The sequence below is a fragment of the Bombyx mandarina genome, chromosome 20 (genome assembly GCF_030267445.1).
Source record: "Bombyx mandarina strain Sakado chromosome 20, ASM3026744v2".
NCBI lineage: Eukaryota > Metazoa > Arthropoda > Insecta > Lepidoptera > Bombycidae > Bombyx > Bombyx mandarina.
Window position 1 is genome coordinate 1,177,802 of NC_143226.1, and position 24,276 is coordinate 1,202,077.

The window sequence follows — 24,276 nt, forward strand, 5'->3', positions numbered from 1 at the left end:
CTATCTGATCTAAATTAAATCGATTTGTGATAGAGCCAGGAAACAATCGACCTAGGTCAATGGACCTCACCCGCAACTATAGAACAATCATAAACAATCTTAAATCTCGTGCTGTCGACATTAATACATTCGATCCGTATCAACATTCGGAAATCGATTTCAATAATCGATATTAATAATCGATCATTGTGCGCGTGACGTGTCTCGCGCCTTGTTCGTTTCAATTGTTATATTTATTGCTTCCAAATTTAAAATACTAATTTTATTATCACACGTCTAATAATAGTTATTCGTAAAAGCTATTTGTAATTTTTGTTTACGGACAGAATGGTTAAAATAAATCAGTGAAAGCATAGTCTTTATTGCAATTGCAATAACGCTATTTATTCTGCACACGAGTAGACCAGCTTATGGCCGATCTTTGACTTTAATTCACTCCCTACCAAACAGGATCACAGACTGGACCAATCTGAAGATTTCCTGAAGATCTCATCGAAATCAGTGCAGCGGCTTCGGAGTCAGTACGGACACATACACTCATCGACTTTTGTACTAGATTTTTTATAATCGAATTCTGGCTGTCCCAAAGAGATTTAACAATTTTCCCTACCTAATCCTTGTTAGCTTAATAGGCTGTCAACTACGCGCAGACTGGTAGGTGAGCTCACGGGTTCAACCTGAGAGAATTTGCTAACACTGGCCCTAGCTAGAGCAGTGCTTCAATGAATCTACCACGGGATCGGAATCGCGACCTACTGAGAAGATCCGGCGAGAAACTCAGTGGGTTGTGTTTATGGACTAGTACGCACGTCGAACTCTTCGAGTTTGGCGAGGACGATGACCGGTGCTTGAATAGCCTAACAGCACCGAGAGCGGGTCCGAAGGATTCGGTATGTTTTGGGCGACAGCGGCTTTTCTTTGCCCCGCCTTTGGGTCGGATATGTAATTCTATATACCATAAACTGTGTATAAACTGTGGTCACGATAAGTAGGTAACGTTTTGGAACGTTGCCTTAAGATACTCACGTAACGGTTCTAGGTTTAGGTTTAGGTTCACGGTGGTCAAATTGATCATCGAAGTTTAATTTCTCGTGCAAAATAAAAACATTCGTAACAAGATATGCGTATAACGTATTATTTTATTCACATCAAAATAAAGCTTAGCCCAGTAAAACCATAGCACAAACTAAGTTGCTCTATATAGAGAAACAACATTTAAAGCTATTGCTTCACCAGTTTTTATGTTTTTTTTATACATCAATATTACAAAATGTTTTAATAGCTCTAATGTTTCTTCTCCTAATGTTTCAATAGAAGTTACATGCGCATTATTTATATAGGGCATAAGGATCACAGCGTGATAGCGGCCACCCACCATAAGACAAGTCGTCGTGGCCTAAAGGATAAGACGTCCGGTGCATTCGTATGTAGCGATGCACCGGTGTTCGAATCCCGCAGACGGGTACCAATTTTTCTAATGAAATACGTACTCAACAAATGTTCACGATTGACTTCCACGGTGAAGGAATAACATCGTGTAATAAAAATCAAACCCGTAAAAATTATAATTTGCGTAATCACTGGTGGTAGGACCTCTTGGGAGTCCGCATGGGTAGGTACCACCGCCCCGCCTATTTCCGCCGTGAAGCAGTAATGCGTTTCGGTTCGAAGGGTGGGGGTAGACGTTGTAAGTATACTGAGACCTTAGAACTTATATCTCGAGGTGGGTGGCGCATTTACGTTGTAGATGTCTATGGGCTCCAGTAACCACTTAACACCAGGTGGGCTGTGAGCTCGTCCATTCATCTAAGCAAAAAAAAAAACATGAAATTCATCAACTTTGTCACACTAGTACACCATAACACCAATTCTTACTTCAATAACGTGGAAATAGTGAATGTTTTTAAAAATAGCATCACCCTGAACTTGTCTTCGCGCTGCTGACATTTTATACATCTATGATAACGCACATAATTGATGTCGTTAAGCCGTTTTAATTATTGAATTTTAACTACGACGTCTAGCCAGTCCAGTGTAGGAAACATGACAAACATTTTCCTAGTTGTATTGTTAAGAGAAGCACAGAACTGTTGGAGCCCCTGTAGCCTTATTAAGAAGGAGTCATTACAGGCAATTGAACTTATTTAAATTTAAAGACCGAACTAAAAAAATTTAAATAAGGAACGTTATTTACAAACGATTTGACAGACATAGTTATAATTTTTTTATTATTATTTAATATTTCAGACGTTTATATACTTTACAGTTTTCGTGGTCACATTCACTTAGTAAAGCTTGGCTTAAAACTTATCGTCATAATTTGAAATAAAATTGATAAACAAATAATCGGCTACCAAATACAATTAACTGGTGGTAGGAGCTCTTGTGAGTCCGCACGGGTGGTACCACCTGCCTGCCTATTTCTGCCGTGAAGTAGTAATGCGTTTCGGTTTGAAGGGTGGGGCAGCCGTTGTAACTATACTGAGACCTTAGAACTTATATCTCAAGGTGCGTGGCGCATTTACGTTGTAGATGTCTATGGGCTCCAGTAACCACTCAACACCAGGTGGGCTGTGAGCTTTTCCACTCATCTAAGCAATAAATAAATAAAAACACGATCACATGGCCCTGTATGCTTTATTATGGAAACCAAGATGATAAACATACTTTTGTACATTTCAAATGATATTAAACCAAATCAAACAAACCTAACTGTAGATAGAATCGTATCCACGACTCTTGGCCCAGCAGTCAAGGGCGCTAGCTATTGCTCCACGAGTCACTCAAATTAGGCAAATCATGATTATTAGACAGTCTTGTTTTGTCGCGTATTTTAGCTCTACACGACACATTACTCATATCCGTTCCTACGAGTTTCGTAAAGCTTGCATGGCAATTTAAAAATATTGTCACTATTATATATTATATTATATTATATATTATAAAGGTTACATTATAAAGTATTCAAATTGAAATTCAAAATCATTTATTTCAACTTAGATGTCAGTATAACACACTTGTTGAATGTCAAAATATAAATGACCATGTTAACTCTACCACCGGTTCCAAAAAAGCCACAGTCCTGGGAAAAACCGGCGAAACAAACTCAGCGGGCTTTTTTTTTTGTTTTTTTCTTAATTTTTTTTTTTAAAGAGTAAGAATATTAATAACGATAAAACAAGTCAAAAAATACAATTACAAAATAATAATAATAATCAAAAATGATATGGCCAGGAGCGAACGCTTCATTCCCACGTAGTGCCATCTAGTAAATAATCCTTAACTTTATAATATGCCTTGTTGCACAAACGTTCCATTGATTTTTGTGTTGGAAGAAACGTCAATAATTTATGTTTTTGTAACGTCCCCGTGTAGTATTTTTTTCCGGTTTTCAAGCCGTTGACGTAAATAATTCTACTTTTACGGCCACGGCCACTGTCAGTCTGCTATTGCCACAAAAACTGTATAATATTCGAAACACCAGAAATTATTAATAGGAAAATGATCAACGCTAGATTAAAACGTAAAACTACTTTGAATTATCATTAATGTATTTGATTCGTTTTTCTGTAACATCCATGCAAATTAAAAATAATTACATATTATACATAATGCTTTGAAATTTTCATTAAGAAATGTCAGACTTTAAAAATTGATTCATTACTCAACGTGTACTTGATTCTGTTCATAAGTGCTCACAGAAGCGATTAATGTCAGCAAAGGTTAACATTGGTTTGATTATTTTATCTAAAAATATGGCATTACAGATTACACACAAACGCTTTGCGCGCTAGCATTGTTTTTTTTTTTTTTTATTGCTTAGTTGGGTGGACGAGCTCACAGCCCACCTGGTGTTAAGTGGTTACTGGGGCCCATAGACATCTACAACGTAAATGCGCCACCCACCTTGAGATATGAGTTCTAAGATCTCAAGTATAGTTACAACGGCTGCCCCACCCTTCAAACCGAAACGCATTACTGCTTCACGGCAGAAATAGGCAGGGTGGTGGTACCCACCCACGCGGACGCACAAGAGGTCCTACCACCAGTAATTACGCAAATTATAATTTTGCGTATACGAGCTTAAACATATATTTTTCAATAAACAATTTAAACTTCAAATTTATACCAAATATAAAATGTAAAAAACCGCTTCTTGCTGGACGTAAATTACAAAACATTGATGTGGAAATATATCATTTTGTCGTCCGTATAATTTATTGAGGTAAGATTAATCTGTGTACATTAATTTTCATGTTCCGGGTACATGCTTTTTCCTTGTGCTTATGAGAATGAAAGTGAGAGAGAATTATCGTTGACTAGAGGTCCCGCAGTAGTCGAAATTCGACTATAATTAATTGGAATTGTAGGTTTGTACACTATTATGATTGTATTTTATGCTTCTATAATCACAAATTTCACCAAGACTACACTATAAAAAAATATTAACAAAGACAAACAATATTTAATCTCAGTTTGACAACAGACGTCAAGAACAAAAGTTTGACAGTAAATAGTATGCTTGCGTGTGTGCGTCAAATACATGGTATGTAGTGTGTGTAATGTTTTCTTTATTGATTTAATGTATCTTTTATGCATTATTTTAAAAAAATATTAGCATTGTGCACTTCTTCTCTATATTCTCTATAAGTGTGGAAAATTTCATACTCCTCGGTCCGCGCAATTTTCGTAAAAAGGGATACAAAGTTTTTGCTTCACGTATTAATATATATATAAGAAAGATAGAACTTTTAATGATTTAGCATGGATAAAAGCGTTCGCTAACAAAATACTTTACGTCATTCAAGTTACGTTAATTATTAAATGTTTTATTTAATTTTTAATTGACTATAACTTTTTATGCTAGAGTTTGTTGCGACAGGCGAGGGTAATAGATACCACCGTTAGACGTCTTAGTACCGCGAAGCAATTTGGCAATTGAAACATTGATCACGTGTCTCAAGGTGATTGAGGACATTAATGTTGTAATGTCTACGGGCTCTGACAAATCCTTAAAGCAGACGAACGTTTAAATCATTTATATATATACGCTAAAAACGTAAAGCTAAAAAAGCATACGACAGTAACAAATTAGGGTTACGAACGATTATTCGATACAGCGTTTTGATTTTAAATCGATTCGATTTTATTTTAAAAATCGATTTGCAATACGTTAACGCACGCCATGCAATTTTAATGTCAAAACAAGCAATTATTGAAAGTCGGAGAGTTTATAAATCGTCGTGTTACACGTAAACGTTGCCAAATTCACGGTGGCGATTGGCGTTGGCTACTGCTATTTACGGTTCGATGAGAAATATGTCGAGTTTAATTTCCAATTTATTCCAATTATTTCCAAGAAAACCGCGTTTGGAGAGGCTTAAACGACAAAGGGAAGATCTTTCACCGAGCGGGTGATATTGCTCGGTAGATCGTCGGTCCGAATGTTGTTGTTCGGAACTTGTATATATGCGAGCTTATCTTGAAAATGTCGTAAGCGAGATTCACGCATCTGTCAAGTATCTTGCGTTGTATGATGGCTACCCACCCGCCAAACCTCGAAAATAATAATGCCTCAAGCATAATTTATAAACACTTATTGTTACTTACTAAAGCTTACCAAAGCTTATCACAACATAAATGCTACCACTCAACCTGAGAATTTGAGACATGAGGTCGAAGTCTCAAATGTATCATAAAATGTTCATAATAAAAATAATAAACACAATTATTAAATCTTTTCCAGGTTGTTTTTTTTTGTTATGATAGAACCGAGTCTTCGTTGAAACCTTGTCTGAAAGTGGAGGTCTTCGTTATAATTGTCTTCCGAAACCACTTAATGTTAGATTACCCCACAGACGCAGCCTCACTAAGTTTTTGGTCGAATCTTCAAATGGCTCGCGATTCTGATCCGGTTGTAGATTCAGCAAAGCACTGCTCTTGTTACGGCAGATGTTAGTAAAGTCTCTCAGGCTGAGCCTCATGAGCTTCGCCTAAACGCCTGGTGAACCCAAAATAGCTCAACGAGGCTATTGACAGTAGGTAGGCAAACAAAAAAGTTAGGTTACAAATGAGAGCATCTATAAAAAAAATATTGAAAAATAACTTGACTCGTATTAATTACCATTGTGTATTACGTCAAAAAAGCCTCAAACCCTGACCCATTGAACTAAGTTCCGCGTCTCGCTTCACCGCCCTCGCTATGAAGCTACGAGAACGGTAAACAGTTGCCAAGTTTGAAATAACACTTCTCCCTTCCAACTTAATGTTTCTTTTTGTTTTCACGATCCAGAGACGAATCAAATTATTCAGTCTCAATCAACTATTTTAATCGATATTCTTAATGTGTTAAAATATGTCCGATACGAATGTGTATTATCTGTGTTATAACAGCGATCTTTTTGTTTGCTATGCTATGATTTATAAATGTAATAATTAATCTACCTATATATTTTTTAGGCTTCAACAAAAGTTTAATATTTCGATTGCATTAAAAATTTGCCATCAAACTCGTCTGCCGGTGTCAGATAATTAAAAAAAAAGTGTTTTTATTCATTACAAGCGATTACTTTTGCAAGTAAATACTTAACCAGATGATGACCGGTTTTTTTTTTGATAACGCCATCTTGTTGTGTCTTTAAAGCGGTTAGTTGCCCTCAATTAAGAAAAATAGTATTATTATTGGCCAATAGATGTCGGGAAGAGTTGATTATTGAAAACACGAATAAAACAGCATTTTCTGAAAATAAATCGTAGCTAGATCGATTTATCGCCCCCGAAATCCCCTGTATACAAAATTTTATGAAAATCGTTGGAGCCGTTTCCGAGATTCTTCTTATACCTTTAAACGAGAATTGCTCGTTTAAAGATATAAGATTTGTTAATTTCCGCTCTGAGTTGACTCGATGGATCAATTCGATCGCTCAGTGGAACGACTGTAGAAATACATTTGCGTGTTCGTATATCGTGTTCGATGATTCGTATTAATTAATTGTTTTCGCAAACGATACGGTAGGTACTGCAAAACGTGTGCAATCGTAACAAATCGATATTGTTTTTTTTTTTTGTTTTTTTTTACGAATCCTTTTATTACGTTTTCCTTATTGCTTAATTGTTTTACTATCTGCATATTCAAAACGTGAACATGATATTTTATTCATAAAAGCTTCGTAGTTTTGAATGACAATAAACCGCGATTAAGTATCTTTTTAAATTGTCGTTTAATTTTCACTAAATATCTCACGTTAGGTCGTTTTTTTTGGAGGTCAAATTCTACTAAAAAAAATCACGCTATTTGACCGATAAATCCGTGTTGCACCACCATCCGTGTTCGCGGAGTAAGATGTTGATCAGACCAATTTAATACTACTACATACTTCTAGAAAATTACTGAAGGGTTTTTAAAAGCAACATAAGATCGTATATCTCTTATTTATTTATTTAATATATTTTGTACACACAGCTGTTAAAAGAAACACGGCAATAAGGATACAGAGTACAAGGGCACTACTTATTTCATGTTGAAATCTCTTCCAATAGGCCCGCAGAAGGAAAGAAGAATTAGGAACACAAACCTAGTGCGTACAGTAAACATCTCTTATATTGAGATTTTGGAGTCAGGCTTCTAAACTACATTCTTGCGTATTTTTATTATAAAAAAAAAATCGTATCATAAATTAGTCATAGACATTACAATCGTTAGAACGAATTCGAAATTGAAATTTTGAATTAATATCCAACCTCTAGTGTCGCGGAATTTAAAATTGTTGCTAATGTTTTTTTTTTTTTTTCTGCTGGTACGAGCAAACGTTTTCCTGTGTGTTAATATGTATTAAGAATTCACTTAAATGAATTCAATCATCCGCCCCGGCATACTCTGATAAATAATAAACTAGACGATGATCGAGCTTCGCTCGTTTTTTTTTTTGTTAAATTTTGTTTTTTAAAAATTATATTTAAATACAAATTACATATTGATAAAATGATGAAATATTCCAAGATCGCTTAGGCATTTTTAAGTGAACACGTGAGTTAAAAAGACAAATAATATAAATAAAAAAATCATTTTCTTGGTTTAACCTTAAACCAAACACTCATTGGCTTCGGGTTGCTTAACAACGCCATCTGCTGAAGTAGCTTTAGTGTTATTGTGTCTTTAAACCAGTTAGTTGCTCTCAATTATGAAAAATAGTATTATTATTCGCCAATAGATGTCGGGAAGAGTCATAAAGATCGATAATCAATCGATAAAGTTGATTATTGAAAACACGAATAAAACAACATTTTCTGAAAATAAATCTTAGCTAGATCGATTTATAGCCCCCGAAATCCCCTGTATACTAAATGTTATAAAAATCGTTGGAGCCGTTTCCGAGATTCAGATTATATATATACAAGAATTGCTCGTTTAAAGGTATAAGATAAATAAAAAAACATAAATTAATTAAGTTTAACAACTTTCAGTCCAAGTGCTCCGTTTCAATTCTCTTTTATCGTAAAGGTCACGGTCGATCGGCTAATTTTAAAACTTAAATTATAATACCTAAGTACTCCTACAGCTTGATGTTTCTTAACGCTTTGGCCCTGCGGAACTTAGTCACTTAATATCCATACAGCATTAATCGTATTCCAAATGAGTCGCTTATAATCAAAATGAATTTTTTTTTATTCAACATAAATGAAAGTACCTGCATACTTGTTGAACGTCAAAAAGAACTACCGCCAATTCACAAAAACTCGCCTCCGTTCTGAGAAGAACTGGCAAGAAACTCAGCGGGCATGTTTTTTTTTTTTAATATTAGATTTTTTTAAATATTCATTTTTACAATGAGTATTATAATGTAATAATTATTGCAATATTGAAATGCCCGGAGCGAGAAACTCATTCCCAAATATTTTTATACCCAATGTTTTTCTATTTACTTATAGGTATACTTAAATGATGTCGTAAAATGCGTGTTTGTTTGTCCCCCATAGACTCCGAAACGACTGGCTTAACCGAATCTGTGGTTGGCAGATGAGCACACGACCCATCAAATGGTAATTTCCCACCGTCGCTTCAAAACGTCAGCAATGCCAGGGGCAAAGCCGAGCCGCTGCCTACTTTAGATTTGACTAGTAGCAGTATAGCCCTAAACACGTCATTACGGAGCCTACCGATTCATTAGCGGTGCTTTTAGGTACCTCAAGCACCGATCATCGTTCTTGCCGAGCACTCGACGAGTAAATTAACCCTTAGACACAGCTCACTGAGTTTCTCGCTGGATCTTCTCAGTGGGTCGCGTTTACGATCCGGTCGTAGATTCTGCGAAGCACTGCTCTTGCTAGGGTCCGTGTTAGTAACACTCCGGGTTTGAGCCCCGTGAGCTCACCTACACGTCAAGGAAAAGCTGTAATAGCCTCTCAAGGCTATCAACATAGGTAAAAAAAATAGGAGTATATATAAATGCATGCGCGCATATGAGCTTTTTCTTACAACTCTTAATGTTGATTTGAATTTGGAAAAGTAGGTAATGTAGTTTTGATTTCGCTACGGTATTGGCCCACCGGTATTCAATGGTTACCCGGCACCATGAACATAACAAGATGAAAATGACACCACCTACGTCGAAACATGACGTAGATACGTTTACGAAATTATAAGAATTTAAAATCATCATAGCTTCGGTTTAAACAAAATGGAGTATACACTTTTTTTTTTTTGTCAAGATGTGTGGACGAGCTCACAGCCCACCTGGTGTTAAGTGGTTATTACTGGAACCCATAGACATCTACAACGTAAATGCGCCACAAACCTTGAGATATAAGTTCTAAGGTCTCAGTATAGTTACAGCGACTACCCCACCCTTCAAACCGAAACGCATTACTGCTTCACGGCAGAAATAGGCGGGGCGGTGCGGACTCACAAGAGGTCCTACCACCAGTAAAAAACTGACTGACTGACAGATTTTTTTTGTCGATGTAAATGTCTGAAACACAGAAGGTTAGTTGTGTTCTTTATCGTTATGTTGAAGGTTAGTTAGAATGTTCTTTTAGATTCTAAAAGAACATTCTAACTAACCTTCTTTTAGATTCTAAAAGAACATTCTAAAATTAAGAACATCAAAACCGCATTCGAATTAGGTTAAATTATTTCAGAAGCGCTCCATAGACAGAATAAAAATAAAAATCTCATGGCAATTACATAATCTTGTCATTTTTGTGACGTAAGGCGATGATACTGAGACCTTAGAACTTATATCTCAAGGTGGGTGGCGCATTTACGTTGTGGATGTCTATGGGCTCCAGTAACCATTTAACACTAGGTGAGCTGTGAGCTCCTCCGCCCATATAAGCAATAAAAAAAATAAAAAAACAATTACTTTGTAATTTAAAAAAAATAACAATGTTACTATCGAATAATTAATTATATTATAATTAATTTATTATAATAATTCATGATTAATAATTATTGATCATTAATAATTAATTTGTTTGCGTCGTCCACTGCTAGGATCCTATATTATCTGTGGTTTTAGCGTCTCATAAAAACGAATCTAACGTAATATCAAAATAACAATAATTATATTTTACAGATATAATCTCCTCTTCTTTCTAAAATCAAATTAACTTCTTGCTCGTTGATAATAAAGAAACATAAATGAGTCATTTATAATTTCCATGACCAATTATGATAAATCTGATTTTGCTCATTAATTTGATAATCTATAATATTTAACAAAAAAAAAACCGGGAAACCCGCGCTGATTCTGAGAAGTGTTTCAGTCTAGGCAATTAATCTACAATTAACATTGGTCGAACTTTTATATATAATAGACTTTAATAACGTAAATGCCGCCAACCAGCTTGACATGTGAGTTCCAAGTCTATAGCACAAGTGCCGCCCCAGCCTTCAAGCTGGAACACATTACTGCCCCTCGATAGAAATAGGCCGGGTGGTGGTATCTACTCGTGCGAAGTCACAAGACGCTCTAGTTAAGACCACTAGTTAAGATTATTTTCTCATCAATTCTTACTGATATATGTACTTTGTATATGGTTAAAACGACAATTATATTAGCTATCTATGAATTCCATATAACTACTTATCAACGGGTAATCTGTGATCGCCTCTGCCTATATATGCCAATATGTTATTATACCTATACGAACCGTTTACCTTTGAAGGAACATTAGACCTAACACCGCTTCAGGGTGACCAACGAACACAATTACAACCAGAAATAAAACCTCTCGACCACAGAATAAACTATTTAATGTCATTATATTTCATCAAGAAGGTTGCTTTACGATTACGACTAATTCAAAAACCCCCGGAACAATTGACGAAACCATAAACTTTAACATCTCGTAACATTCCTTTAACAAGGTGCCACCAGAAATAAGTAAACAACCTTCTTGAGGAAAATTGACATTTAAAACATACATACAACAAAAACAAAAAAAAAAGCAACAATAAAAGTTTACAACAACAAGTTTGAGAGCCTGCGGTCGTTTGACGGATTCGATGTTTTTTATAATCCGCACTGTCGTTACGTCTTTACAATATACGATTTACGACGTTTTTATGACCCGAAATGAGAATGTTTTGACTAATTATCGTGATTACGTACAAATGTCAAATCAAGTTTTGGTTCTTGTTAGCGGTACGCCCGCGGTTTTTCTACGTTCATAGACAATTAAAGATGTTATGAGTCGTGTTCGTTAGTTTTCGACTTGAAAAAATAATTCAATCTACCGCACCTGGCTTTGAATATTGCTAAATATTGCAAACTTGGGAATGAGACAATCTGTTAATAACGCTAATGTTGCACGTAGCCCTTTTTTTTTTTTTGGTGAGGAGGAAATCGCCGGACTTCCGCCCTCCACTGGGGATGGAGGGCGGGGCATGTCAGAGTCGAACTGACTAAAACCTCCTGTCGCTCAACAACCAACGTCCAAACCTTGCATGAGACAGAACTCATGAAGAGGCAGAGGGGGGAAAGTGAAGCGTTTAGTGCGGAGCACATCTCTCCCATCACCCTCCCCCACGGGACGCCGGACCGGCGGTCGTCGGCGCCACTACCACCAGCCCTCTCAGTCGGCAGGCTATCCGAAGCCCGCCTAGATGGCGCCGGTTAGAGTGAGCTATCCTACGGAATACCCCGCTGGACCAGAACCAGTGCACGTAGCACTAACAGCTAACTATTGGGATCGCTGTAAGAAACGTCACTCATTATTTAGTTTGCGACAGAGATAACACTATACGACCAGGAACTTAACAGATTGTCTCTTTCTAATGATCTGTGTTCAGTATTTATCGTCAGGTACTGTAATGAGTCCTATACCATTTACATAAGTTTTCAGCTATAGTTATATACAGAAGACAGCTTAGCGCATTGAACATATACGCAGACAGAACATGTTATCAAATAATGTATTCATCTTTTTTTTTATTGCTTAGATGGGTGGTAGCTCACAGCCCACCTGGTGTTAAGTGGTTACTGGAGCCCATGGACATCTATAACGTAAATGCGCCACCCACATTGAAATATAAGTTCTAAGATCTCAGTATAGTTACAACGGCTGCCCCACCCTTCAAACCGAAACGCATTACTGCTTCACGGCAGAAAATAGGCAGGGCGGTGGTAACTACCCGCGTGGACTCACAAGAGGTCCTACCACCAGTAAACCTGTTTTTCATTTTTGAAACGAACAACTCCGAACAGATTCCAATTTTGATCGCCAATGAATAATAAATACCACCAATTCACCCATCATTCTTTCATCATCACCTTATTATCTGCGACCCGAATTGCTGAAGATATGTCCCAAGATGGCCGCTAATAATAGGCCTTCTCTTGGCAAGGTTATCAATACGCGTTTTGAAATCACTTTTATTTTCAAACTATCATTTCCAAAACTAATCAATATACAAACATCGAACAATAAATTATTTTATATTTTATTTCATTAATCGCAGCACACGTCACCTTTGCCATTTACATTTATGGTCCAGAAATGATTTCGTTGAAACCATAAGGTTTTCTTGTTTTTTTTTGTTTTTTTTTATGTGCTCGTACCGGTTTTAGTACGCCATTTAAATAACCATTGACTGTTTCTCGAATTAATGAATGGAATAGATTTTATGATGAAGACGGTTAATCGTAGAGTTATAATGAAAAGAGATGAGGCTCTATCAAAATTTTAAGGTTGTAATCCCGTTTACACTTAAACGAAAACCGACCATAAAAACTTACTGAAATAAAGTAAAAATGTTTTGATGAATTTCCTATCAAAACCAATGTTTAAGATTTAAATTTTGATACGCATGTACACACATAGAACTCATTATTTACATTATATACTAATAAAGTGAGTTACAATTTTGCAATTATCGCTATTTGCATTTTAAAATCGGCGGATTATCCAAATATTTTATTTCTACAAACTTTGTCCTGACAAATAACTAAACAATATTTAATTTAAAATTATCTTAATAAATATATTGTTTTATTTTATTACCTATATTATAAAAACGAATGTATCTTTGTTTCTTCATTTTTGTACAACGCGCTCTTGATTCTTTTATCAAAAAACTGTTTTTTTTTTTGCTAGAATTATCTATTTAATTAATTAACAATTAAACATGGAATAGCGTTATCTGTTTCACTAACTACAAATACAGTATTTATACATTAATCGCTCATAATTACCATATATAATAACAATACATTTCGCGAACAAAAATATAACGAATATTAACTATATCTAGTATAGCGTTTTGTACTTCGTTTTGTAATTTCACATTCACGAATACGGTCATAACATTATTTATGATAGATACTAACTGGTTCAACTCTATAATTGCCGATGCGATTCTTGCGTAAATTGACGTTCATAAAAACTTGTACAGAATTAGGTCGAACGATGCACGACACGATGGAACGGATATTATGTTTGTAAGGACACGACGTATCGATATTTTTTTTAAATATAAAGATCATGAACTCTAGTGCAATTATCGATAATTTTTCAATCTCGTTCGTCGCGTATAAATCTTGTTTGGGAAATGTCAAGTTGAACTTGATGAGAGGAACTTTTTTCGACAGTACGAGTCGCTCGTGAGTTTATCGTTTCGCTAATAATATCTGGATCAAAGAACTGAGACGGGCACAACCTAGTACCTAATTATATTAACCTAGTAATTATAATAGGCTTAATATAAGGTATTAGAAAACAGATTAGCTTATTTTTCTTCACATGATGGACATAGTGTGCGCCACCGTTCCGGGAAATTCAAAAAAACACCTAAACCATTGCGTGAAACTGTTAGACTCGCAACGGTGCTTAGTGGTTTTGATGAAAGCTGCTTTAGCGGCGGAACTAATGACGAAAGATGCTCTATTAACTTATGCGGACTGCCCCGACCAAGCTAAGATTTAGACTTTGTGGCAACACCTAATAATATACTAAATAAACCAAATGTCGAAAACTTATGAATCTGCCCCCTCACTAAGAGCAGAAGGTATTTCGAAACCACACGAAAATATAACTGTAACTGTCTTTTTTTTTTTTGTAAAAAATCAACATAATATATTTCTATCAGCACTCGACATTAAAACAACAGCGAATTTAAAGTCACAAAACGCCGACATCAAAGTGTGAAATTTATACAATGAATGTTTATTACCCAAGAGACACAGGTTGCGCAGTATGTCATTATAAGTGCAAGATGTCTCGAAAGACTCTAAAAAAAGCATTCAAAATATACAATACTAAACATTTACAGCGTCTTGTTTTATGACGAAAAAATATTTTAGATTAATTTAGAATGTATTTGATGTGGGCTTAACGAATAAGTGTCAAAAGAAACTTATTTATTAGCTGAAGGAATGAACGACCAAGACTATGTGCAATCTGTATAAAGGCGGCTTTTAATAGACACGCGTCTTTCATGATTAAGATCTACGTACGATTAGACTGATTTCATTACGATTTTTTCTGTATCGTAAAGAGCCTGCGCCGTCAGCCTAAAGGATAAGACGCCTGGCGTACTTGTATCAAACGTTGCGACAATGCCGGTGTTCAAATCCTGCAACTAGGTACAAATTTTTGTAATGGTATACGTACTCAATTCATGAATGACTACCATGGTGAAAAACACAAGAACACACAAGTAAAAAAAATCGCAAAATATTACAAGCATAATGTGATTAAGCAATTGATTCATAGACCTCAAATCTAAACGAGTGTGGCGGCATTTGCGTCGTGAGGTCAATGTCCTGCGGTAATCACTAACACCAGGTGGACTATAATTTCGTTCACCATCTAAGCAATAAATAAATAAATAAAGCTATATGTATGTTTGGTCTTTCAAATTTTTCTGTAGCTCAACATCATGGAGAGACTATCGCTAACAGTCCAAATCCGAATCCTCAAGTTCTTCGGACACAACGCTTGTATTGAGGACTCCATTATGCGGTTGATGGTCAAGGGAAAGTCGAGTGCTAAAGATCTTGGAGACGATGTCCAATACGATGGACCGACCTCATAAAATCTGTCACTCACTCCAATATTAATGATTGCCCATGCCATATGGCGTGGCATCGTGAGACATCGCTGTCGTAGGATTCGACTGATGCATAACCACGACCACTCTGTCAAGAGTGTACGACTAGGAAGAAGAATATGTTTGTTTATAAAACAAAAGATATCTAAATTAAGATCCGTACGGTAAGATAAAAAGTTGACATCGACTAATATTTCACGTTGCGTGGAGCGCGCTGAACTTCGCAGTGACGTAATTTTGTCCGGGATAAATTTTAATGTAGCCTTTGTCGATCTCTGGCCTATACAGCGTCACCGTAAAAAACACGCCGCCCCATTACTCCGTGGGTTTCATACATCACGCTTCATACAGAGCGCATTGAACTGAGCAGAGCGGTAATTTTATCCGGGATTTAAGAAGTCTTTTTCAGTATTGCCTTTACTGTGCCTTTGCAAAAGCTAAGACCCGGAATTGCTCCGTGAATCAAGGATCCACAGATACACATTCACAATTGTGCAAAATTAATAAACATGTTAATATTTGTAGCTAATGTTATGTTTTGTATCGCCAAAGACACCAAACTTTATCATGGAGTAATGCAAATTAATCAAAAACAAACTAAAATATTCACATTCGAGTCATTAATATGGAACGATTCGAGCTGCCATATTGCCATTGCCATGCAATAAATTTGATGCTCTGTATTCGCTTTTGAGGTGTGTTACTTCACGCTTTTTTTTGAGGAAAAAATGTTTTGGCGTAACCGAAAATTTATAGCTTAAGTAGCATTTTAATTACCGATTTTAATAAAAATAAATTAAAAGAGAAACACTAAATTCTTGGAAACGAGTCTCGGTGAGCGTGATAGGATGAAAATTTGTTGCACAAATGCAAATATGTTGTGGCAAATTTCCGTCGTTGTGTTGTAGATCAAGATGTACTGTCAAACAAAGACTCCCTAAAAAAATCACCGGGAATCTGTGAACTAAAAATAAATTAATATAGTATAATCTCTATATATAAAAAGGAATTGCTGTTCGTTAGTCTCGCTAAAACTCGAGAACGGCTGGACCGATTTCGCTAATTTTGGTCTTGAATTATTCGTGGAAGTCCAGGGAAGGTTTAAAAGGTGGGAAAATATAAAAAAAGCTCGGAATTATATAAAAACAAACAATTTTGTTTTTCCTTTGGTGTGTCCCCTTGATGTGTATTTTATTTATCGATTGAGGCACTACGAAGTCTGCCGGGTCAGCTAGTCTCGAATAAAAAATAATAATTTTCTATGACATTATTAACTGTGGTGAAGTCACCTTAAATATAGTCAAAGAAATTCTCAACTCCTGAGCTGATAAAGAGTGATTCATTTGTGTAAAGAAGACGCTAAGATGCGGCTTTAAAATGTTGAACTTCAGAGCGCAGTTCATAGTTCAGTAACCTCTAACATCTACTTACATCAACGAGCCAACCTAATTTCGTTTGAATAAAATTAATCTGAAATTTATTAAAATCAACCGAGTTGATTTATCTTTTGAGACTGCTTAACGGTTACTCTGTGGTAACTTATAAGGTCAATATCATTTTGACAGTGATTATGATAATTTCACGACAGCTGTCAATTCACGACGTGCCAGTGCTAAGTAGATTCAATAGGATAATCTGTGGATCAGCTGCATCCCGAGCCACGTCAACGCCATTTCGTGTCAATGTCAATTTGACAACGAAAGTGCGTCAAGGTATCGATTTTGAATTCCATTCGATAAATTTATATTCTTATCCATAATCCATAATCTATACTAATATTATAAAGAGGAAAGATTTGTTTGTTTGGTTTGTTTCGAATAGGCTCCGAAACTACTGGACCGATTTGAAAAATTCTTTTTCCATTAGAAGCCAACATTGTCCCTGATGAACATAGGCTACTTTTTTTTAAATTTTTTTTATTTTATTTTTTTGGTTTCATGTGTGTTTTAATGTTTCCGAAGCGAAGCGAGGGCGGGTCGCTAGTAATATTATAAAGAGGAAAGATTTGTTTGTTTGTTTGTATTGAATTGGCTCCGAAACTACTCATCCGATTTAAAAAATTCTTTCATTGTTGGAAAGCTACGCTATCCCCGGGTGACATAGGCTATATTTATTACATTTTCAAAAAAATTAGGGATCCTTACTGAAACTCCAATAATGTAAGCTAATGTCTAAAAAAATTACCTAAAATTCTTTACATCGCGTTCGCTACTAACCAAGCGAAGCCGGGGCGGGACGCTAGTCCATAATATTTCTGTTCGACTCTCTGATTATCAAAAAACTATACAAGGGCAGAAAAACGCAAAATAAACATGAAACACACAATTACGAGTACACTGTGCATTAATTGTTTAAAACACGACCACCCTTTTTTTGTTTTTAAAAACATCCAACATTTTATATTCGTAGTAAATCATTTAAAATTACCGATGATTATTTCAAAGATCTCAAAATGAAACCGCGGTAAAACGATGATAATTTACAAAAAAAAAAAAAAATTCAAATGTCAAATACAATATGTTTTATTTTACCGAGCGGCAAATAAACGAATGAAGAAAACGAATAATCAAAAAAAAAAAAAAAACAAACATTTTTAAAACACAATCGGATGAAGAAAATACGTGATCGCGAAAAGGTCAAACTCAGAAAGCGGTATCATAACATCTTGCATACATGATCGATGCTTATCGATCGTTATCGTTTATCGATATCGTGTAATCGCTTACGAAACGATACGAATAAATACGATAACACATTCGATGATGATTCATAAACTTTTACATATTGTCTCCTTTTGTATTGAGAATCAAACGAAACAAGAATAAAAATTCGAGAGCTCAGGATCGTACCATTGGTTCACGAATTGTTTTTAATCCGAGACGCCTTTATGTGCCTACCCACACAAATATGCGAAAACAAATATATTCAAAACTAGCTGACCCGACAGACTTCGTAGTGCATCAATCAATAAATAAAAGACCTAAACTATTGTGTAACATAAACTTAAAACAAACAAAAGGAATCCGTCCGACGGGGGACACATCAAAGGGAAAACAAAATTGTTATTTTTATTCAATTCCGAGCATTTTATATTTATCTACCTTTTAAACCTTCTCTGGACTTCTACAAATAATTCAAGACCAAAATTAGCCAAATCGGTCCAGCCGTTCTCGAGTTTAAGCGAGACTAACGAACAGCAATTCATTTTTATATATATAGAGAAGATACTTTTTGAACGAGAGTGGACTTGTGTGAACCGATGTTTGTAGTAACCAGTAACAATAGTAGTGATAACCTAGAGTTGGTAACACCGGAATCACGTCTTAAGTGCTAACCATCCGGTTATGGTTGTGGCTATGACGTTAGGAACGATCGCCATCTACAGATAACTACAACTATGTTTTATAATAAATAAAAAATCTTTGTCGCCTTCCTAATGTATACTTTATTTTAGGAAGGAAAGAAGGATTACTGGTGGCCCAAAGGCCTTTGAAGTTTCACCATCACAGGCGAGCACGGACTCAGCCAGGAGAGGTGAGATTTGCTAACAGCTGCCCGAGCGCCTCCAGAGAAGACCTAACAACTCAAGAAAAGCTAGATCCTAATATGTATTCGCGAAGCAATTTAATTAACCAAAAAAAAAAAAACAATCGTATATAACAATCGTATAAGACATACATTCGTCGTTTTCAAACATCTGAGAACTGACAATAAAAAAATAAAAACAATGAATCGAGGAGAAAGTAATGCGGTAATCATTACGTTTGTTACGATAGATTGTTTAACGAATACATCCAAGTAGTATTTAAGCAAGATCATGACTGGGAACATATCACGCACGGTCATCCGGCACTAAATGAGGATTCCCTGTGTTATTGATACCAGATACTGACTACTACCAGATACGTATACACGTATAGATAATAAACACCCCAGAAAAACAGAAAACAAACGTGTTCATCACACGGATGTTTGCCCGACGTGGGAATCGAACCTACGACCGTCAGCCAACCAACAGTCAGATGCGCTAGCTATTACGCCGCCTAGTTAGTCTAATAATAAGACTATTGCTCTCAAACATGACGAAATGTTGACATACACCCGGTCCTACCTACCGTCCTTCGCACGAGAAGAGTGAGACCTTAGAACTTACAGAGACCTTAGAACTCATACCTCAAGGTGGGTGGTGGCATTTACGTTATAGATGTCCGTGGGCTCCAGTAACCAATGAACACCAGGTGGGCTGTGAGCACACCACCCCATCTTAGCAATATAAAAAAGAGAAGAGACGTGGATGAAACCCGAGCAAGATTAAACGTGGATAAAAATTTCTTAGACATATATCTTTTTTTTAATTGCCATTATAGGCAAAGGGGTATGTGACTATCTAACCTTAAGCGGTCATGGTCACTCATAGCTGTCATCAATTCCAGGAGCACAGCTAACCCACTGCCCGATGCAAATTATTCCACTAAATCATCCTACAATATTAACAGACCGTTTTATTTCCTGATTATCAACTTGGAATTGACTACGTAATTTCCAGTATATTTTCTTATCAACTCAAAAAAAAGAACATAAACATAATATTTTAAAGTTAAATTCTAACCATGGCGGTATTCAAATGACAGCTGTCATTTTTCTTCCTTTTTTTTTTCTTTCTGTTTAATTTACATATGGTTTATGATTCATAATGAATCGTGTCTAAAACAAAACCGACAGAACCACAAGACCAGTCTGGCGGAAGGCAATCAATAAAATGTTTAATTACATATAAAATAAACTCAACAGGTGTTCGCTGAAATGAATATTTTATTACAAGAAAACATCGATATAAATTAATTAGGACGTCGGTAAGTTGCCATTACAACTTGGGTTTTTTTTTTTTAATTAGTGCGTAAAGAAAAAAAAATGGCACGCTTATTATTATTATAAGTTTAGTTGTGTGACGCGATTAATCCGTGTAAACCTCACGCCATCTATTGCTAAGAAAATAACATAAATGCAATAAAAATAGAAACTACCTCTTACCTTCCACATCATATAATTCATTTTTAATTGACCTAATTTCAACTTCGAATTATACCTATTGTTTAAATGATGCAATAAACACAACAGTATCATTAAATTGTACGTTCAGATATTACTATACATATCATTACGTCATAATTTAATCATATTGATTAATCATTAACATAAATAATGATGATTTTGATTAATTGCAAATGGTGGAAAACGTGCAAGAACTTACATATATTTCAAATGAATATATTCAGCTGTATTGCGAGTTGATACCAGTTGATGCCAGCTCATTACTACCGCGAATCAGTAATGCTCTCCGGTTTTAAGTGTAAAACATTATAAAGTACAATTTTAAGCCGTTATTAAGTACCATTGATATTTAGATATACACTATATCATCTCCTTTTATCCGAACGAAAAAGATCTTAAGCCTCTGTTCTAACGTTGAATAAAATATTGTTAATAATTTATATTAAAAGATCATAACCGCCCTACAAGTATTCTTGGAGTTAAAAAATTTGAAAATACGGGCTATTTTCGTTTACTTAATCATTACATGTGTACAGGAGGATCGCTTACCTTGTTGTTGAGCGATTGCGTCGTGATGAATGAGCAGAGTATCACGAACGCAGAGAGCCAGTGCGTCGCCACGGAAGACTCCATGATTGTCCTAGAAATAAAGTAAAATAAAACTTATTAAAAGACGATTTTTTATAACTTTGTTGTGTATAAGACTTTATTTCTATAGAACGGAATCTGCGAACGTCATTTTCACCGATTTTAAGACGGTTTTTTTTATTAATTTTTTTATCTGTTGAGTACGAATTTCATTAGAAAAATTTGTACTTGCCAGCAGGATTCGGTGATACCTAGTGTATCGCTAGATACGAATGCATCGGACGTCTTATCCTTTAGGTCACGACGACTTCAAGACCAAGACGTCCGATTAACATGACTAATCAAGGACCAAGGAGGATGCAATAATCTCGTAACATCACTTAAAAAGTATAATCGTTATTTGAATTTACTTTTTTTTAATTAAACTGCTTTCATTTTTAGATTTAAAAATGGAGTTTCGAATAAACTTTAACCAGAGCGAGAAACTCAACTAGCTGTTATAAAAACTCCTTTTACGGTTTTATGAATAAACGTGACCACGAAAACTTCCAAACTTCAGAAACAATATGATGACAATAAAAAACGCGCGAAAGCGTAAAAGCACTTTTAATTTTGTCTACGCGTATTGCGTTGTTTGACCTGGATATTTAAAAACCATTCAAAATAGGTTTTATTTATAAGCTGAATAAATCCCTCAAAACACTTACAGTATGCGGATCAGATATTGCGAACATAATTTTAAGGGGACGTTACGATTACAAAATCCTTTTAAAGTAGGTATATTTAAAAATAAAACGAGATTATTTAGCAGTATCACATCACGCTACATGACCGCTAATCGACTAATTAACGAAACATTAAATAACCACTACCTATGCTACTCGATCGAATGTACAACTCGATTGAGTTCCGTGAAATCGAGATAAGTTTATTACAATGCCACGTCGAGGCAGTATGCTATCAAACGATCTACGCTTCCGAGGTCCAATTCGACTTAATAAAAAAATGCTCATGAACGCGAATCTTATCGTAATTGGACGAACTAAACACGTCTGTAGTATGCTTGTAGCAATCATAAGAATATTTAACTTCAATAATGTTACAATAGATTTCCCACAGCTTTTTAACTGTAAAGGTAGCCCAATAAACCCTCACAGACTATGATGCTATGAACCTTTGAACTAGCTTCAAAGCACAAATGAGGGGACCATTCTAAACTTCTAGTATAATTTATTATAAAACTAAATGAACATAGTCATCTTCAGATTTCCATAGATAAATACGTTTTTATTACATTAATGGGATAGATATAGTCGACTCGCATCTAGTATATAGTGGCTACCGGAGCCCATGGACATCACAACGTCATGCCGCCAACTTGAGACATGAGGTTGAATTTTCGGTCGTATTGATGGCTGTACGCTGTTCAAAGGGGAACGCAAGACGGCCTGGCGGCAAAAATAAGTCACGTGATAATTTTTGTAGCATTGTTAATCTGTATGAAAAAAAATAATTTGTTCGCTTAATTTTATTTGTCTACGTTCACGGCTGCGTAAACACTTTTATTCTTCTACTAGCGACCCGCCCTCGCTTCGCTTCGGAAACTGTAATTTAATATTGATTTCTTCACAACTTAATGGATGTTATTATACATATAAACCTTCCTCTTTAATCACTCTATCTATTAAAAAAAATCGTATCAAAATCCGTTGCGTAGTTTTAAAGATTTAAGCATACATAGGGACAGACAGATATAGGGACAGAGAAAGCGACTTTGTTTTATACTATGTAGTGATTACTAGATTTAATCATTTTGACTTATGAATGTTACAGCCTCATGCACACTAGCAATCGGGTTTCAGTGTTCGATTTAATCGATTAATTGCCTATGTTATTTTACATAAAAACGTTTTTTTATTTATTTATTTTATATTTTATAAAAAGTCATTATAAATACTTCTTATAGTATAAACAAGAACAGAAAGTGAAAACGAAACTATTTGGATATATAATCGAATTAAAAATCTGTGGTATCGATATCGATTGCGGTAATACCATGGAGGTAAGGCCGTATATAATACCTACATGTTCAGCGAAATCGGCATGCAGCCTGAATGCACGCAGCTTCAATCGGAAGTGACGGGGAGTCCGACGATCCGCGTGGCCTTCACCCCATCTGATAGCCGAAGCTGTATATAATTTCTCGATAGCGATCTCATATCGAGTTACCCGTGTTAACGAAATATAAATGCCTCAGGGTTTTACCGATTGGCCATTCAATGATTTCGTCAATATCCAAAATAATGATCATCCAAATAAAAACCGTCTAATATTTAATAAAAACCGCCATTCAAAGATTACTTTAAAACATGACTAACATTATATATTTACATTGTTGTTATCTTAAACAAAATCACAAAAGGCAAAAGACGAAAACACTACAAATGTCAAACGTCAAAAAAAACAACAAAAAGCCCGACGCCCTATCCCTGACGTGCATAGATTAAAAATTTTCCTCTCAGTCCTGCCAACATAAGCATAAACAAACAAACCTCGAACGTTCGGGGTCATTGTACGGGGCAAGTAAGGACAATGTCTCTTCTCAGAAGCGGTATTACGGGACACTAATATTGAGAAGCCTTTTGGTGGAGGAGCCAGACTTCCTGGAGGATATGGGATATTCCCCGAAACATATTATTACCTATAAAGAAAAATATTTAAAAAAAACTATATGTATAAATGTTATTTTTATAAGTACATCACATTGATTAATTTGTCAACAATATCCAAGACCAAAAAAAGTCATTAGATACAATAAAGAAACTTAAACTTTTACAACTTATTATTTGTTTATTAAGCAATGTGATTTACCGGCAAGAGACTTTGTTTAAATATATTCTAAATATTCATAGAAAGTATATAGCATAGCATAGTAACAAAATTTTAGTTGCAAGTTTTACAAATAGAAAAATATTATATATATTTATTTATTCTTCGTATTTTACTTCAAGTTTTTCATTGCTAAATATCAAGCTCGCTGTCGATTTTCCTACATAATTTACTCAAATAAAAATAGTATAAAAACA

At 35.4% G+C, this 24,276-nt stretch overlaps 1 protein-coding gene across 5 annotated transcripts in view; it reads right to left on the minus strand.

Annotated features, from left to right (window-relative positions):
* Adamts-like (A disintegrin and metalloproteinase with thrombospondin motifs like) overlaps positions 1–24,276 on the minus strand; it is a 174,954-nt gene that overhangs the window by 91,398 nt on the left and 59,280 nt on the right. For all 5 annotated transcript variants that reach the window (XM_089736136.1, XM_089736135.1, XM_089736133.1 and 2 more), the window contains exon 2: positions 21,152–21,242. In XM_089736136.1, the coding sequence (XP_089592262.1) occupies positions 21,152–21,235 (84 nt within the window). In that variant the 5' untranslated portion in view covers positions 21,236–21,242. The remainder of the gene's footprint in view (positions 1–21,151; positions 21,243–24,276) is intronic.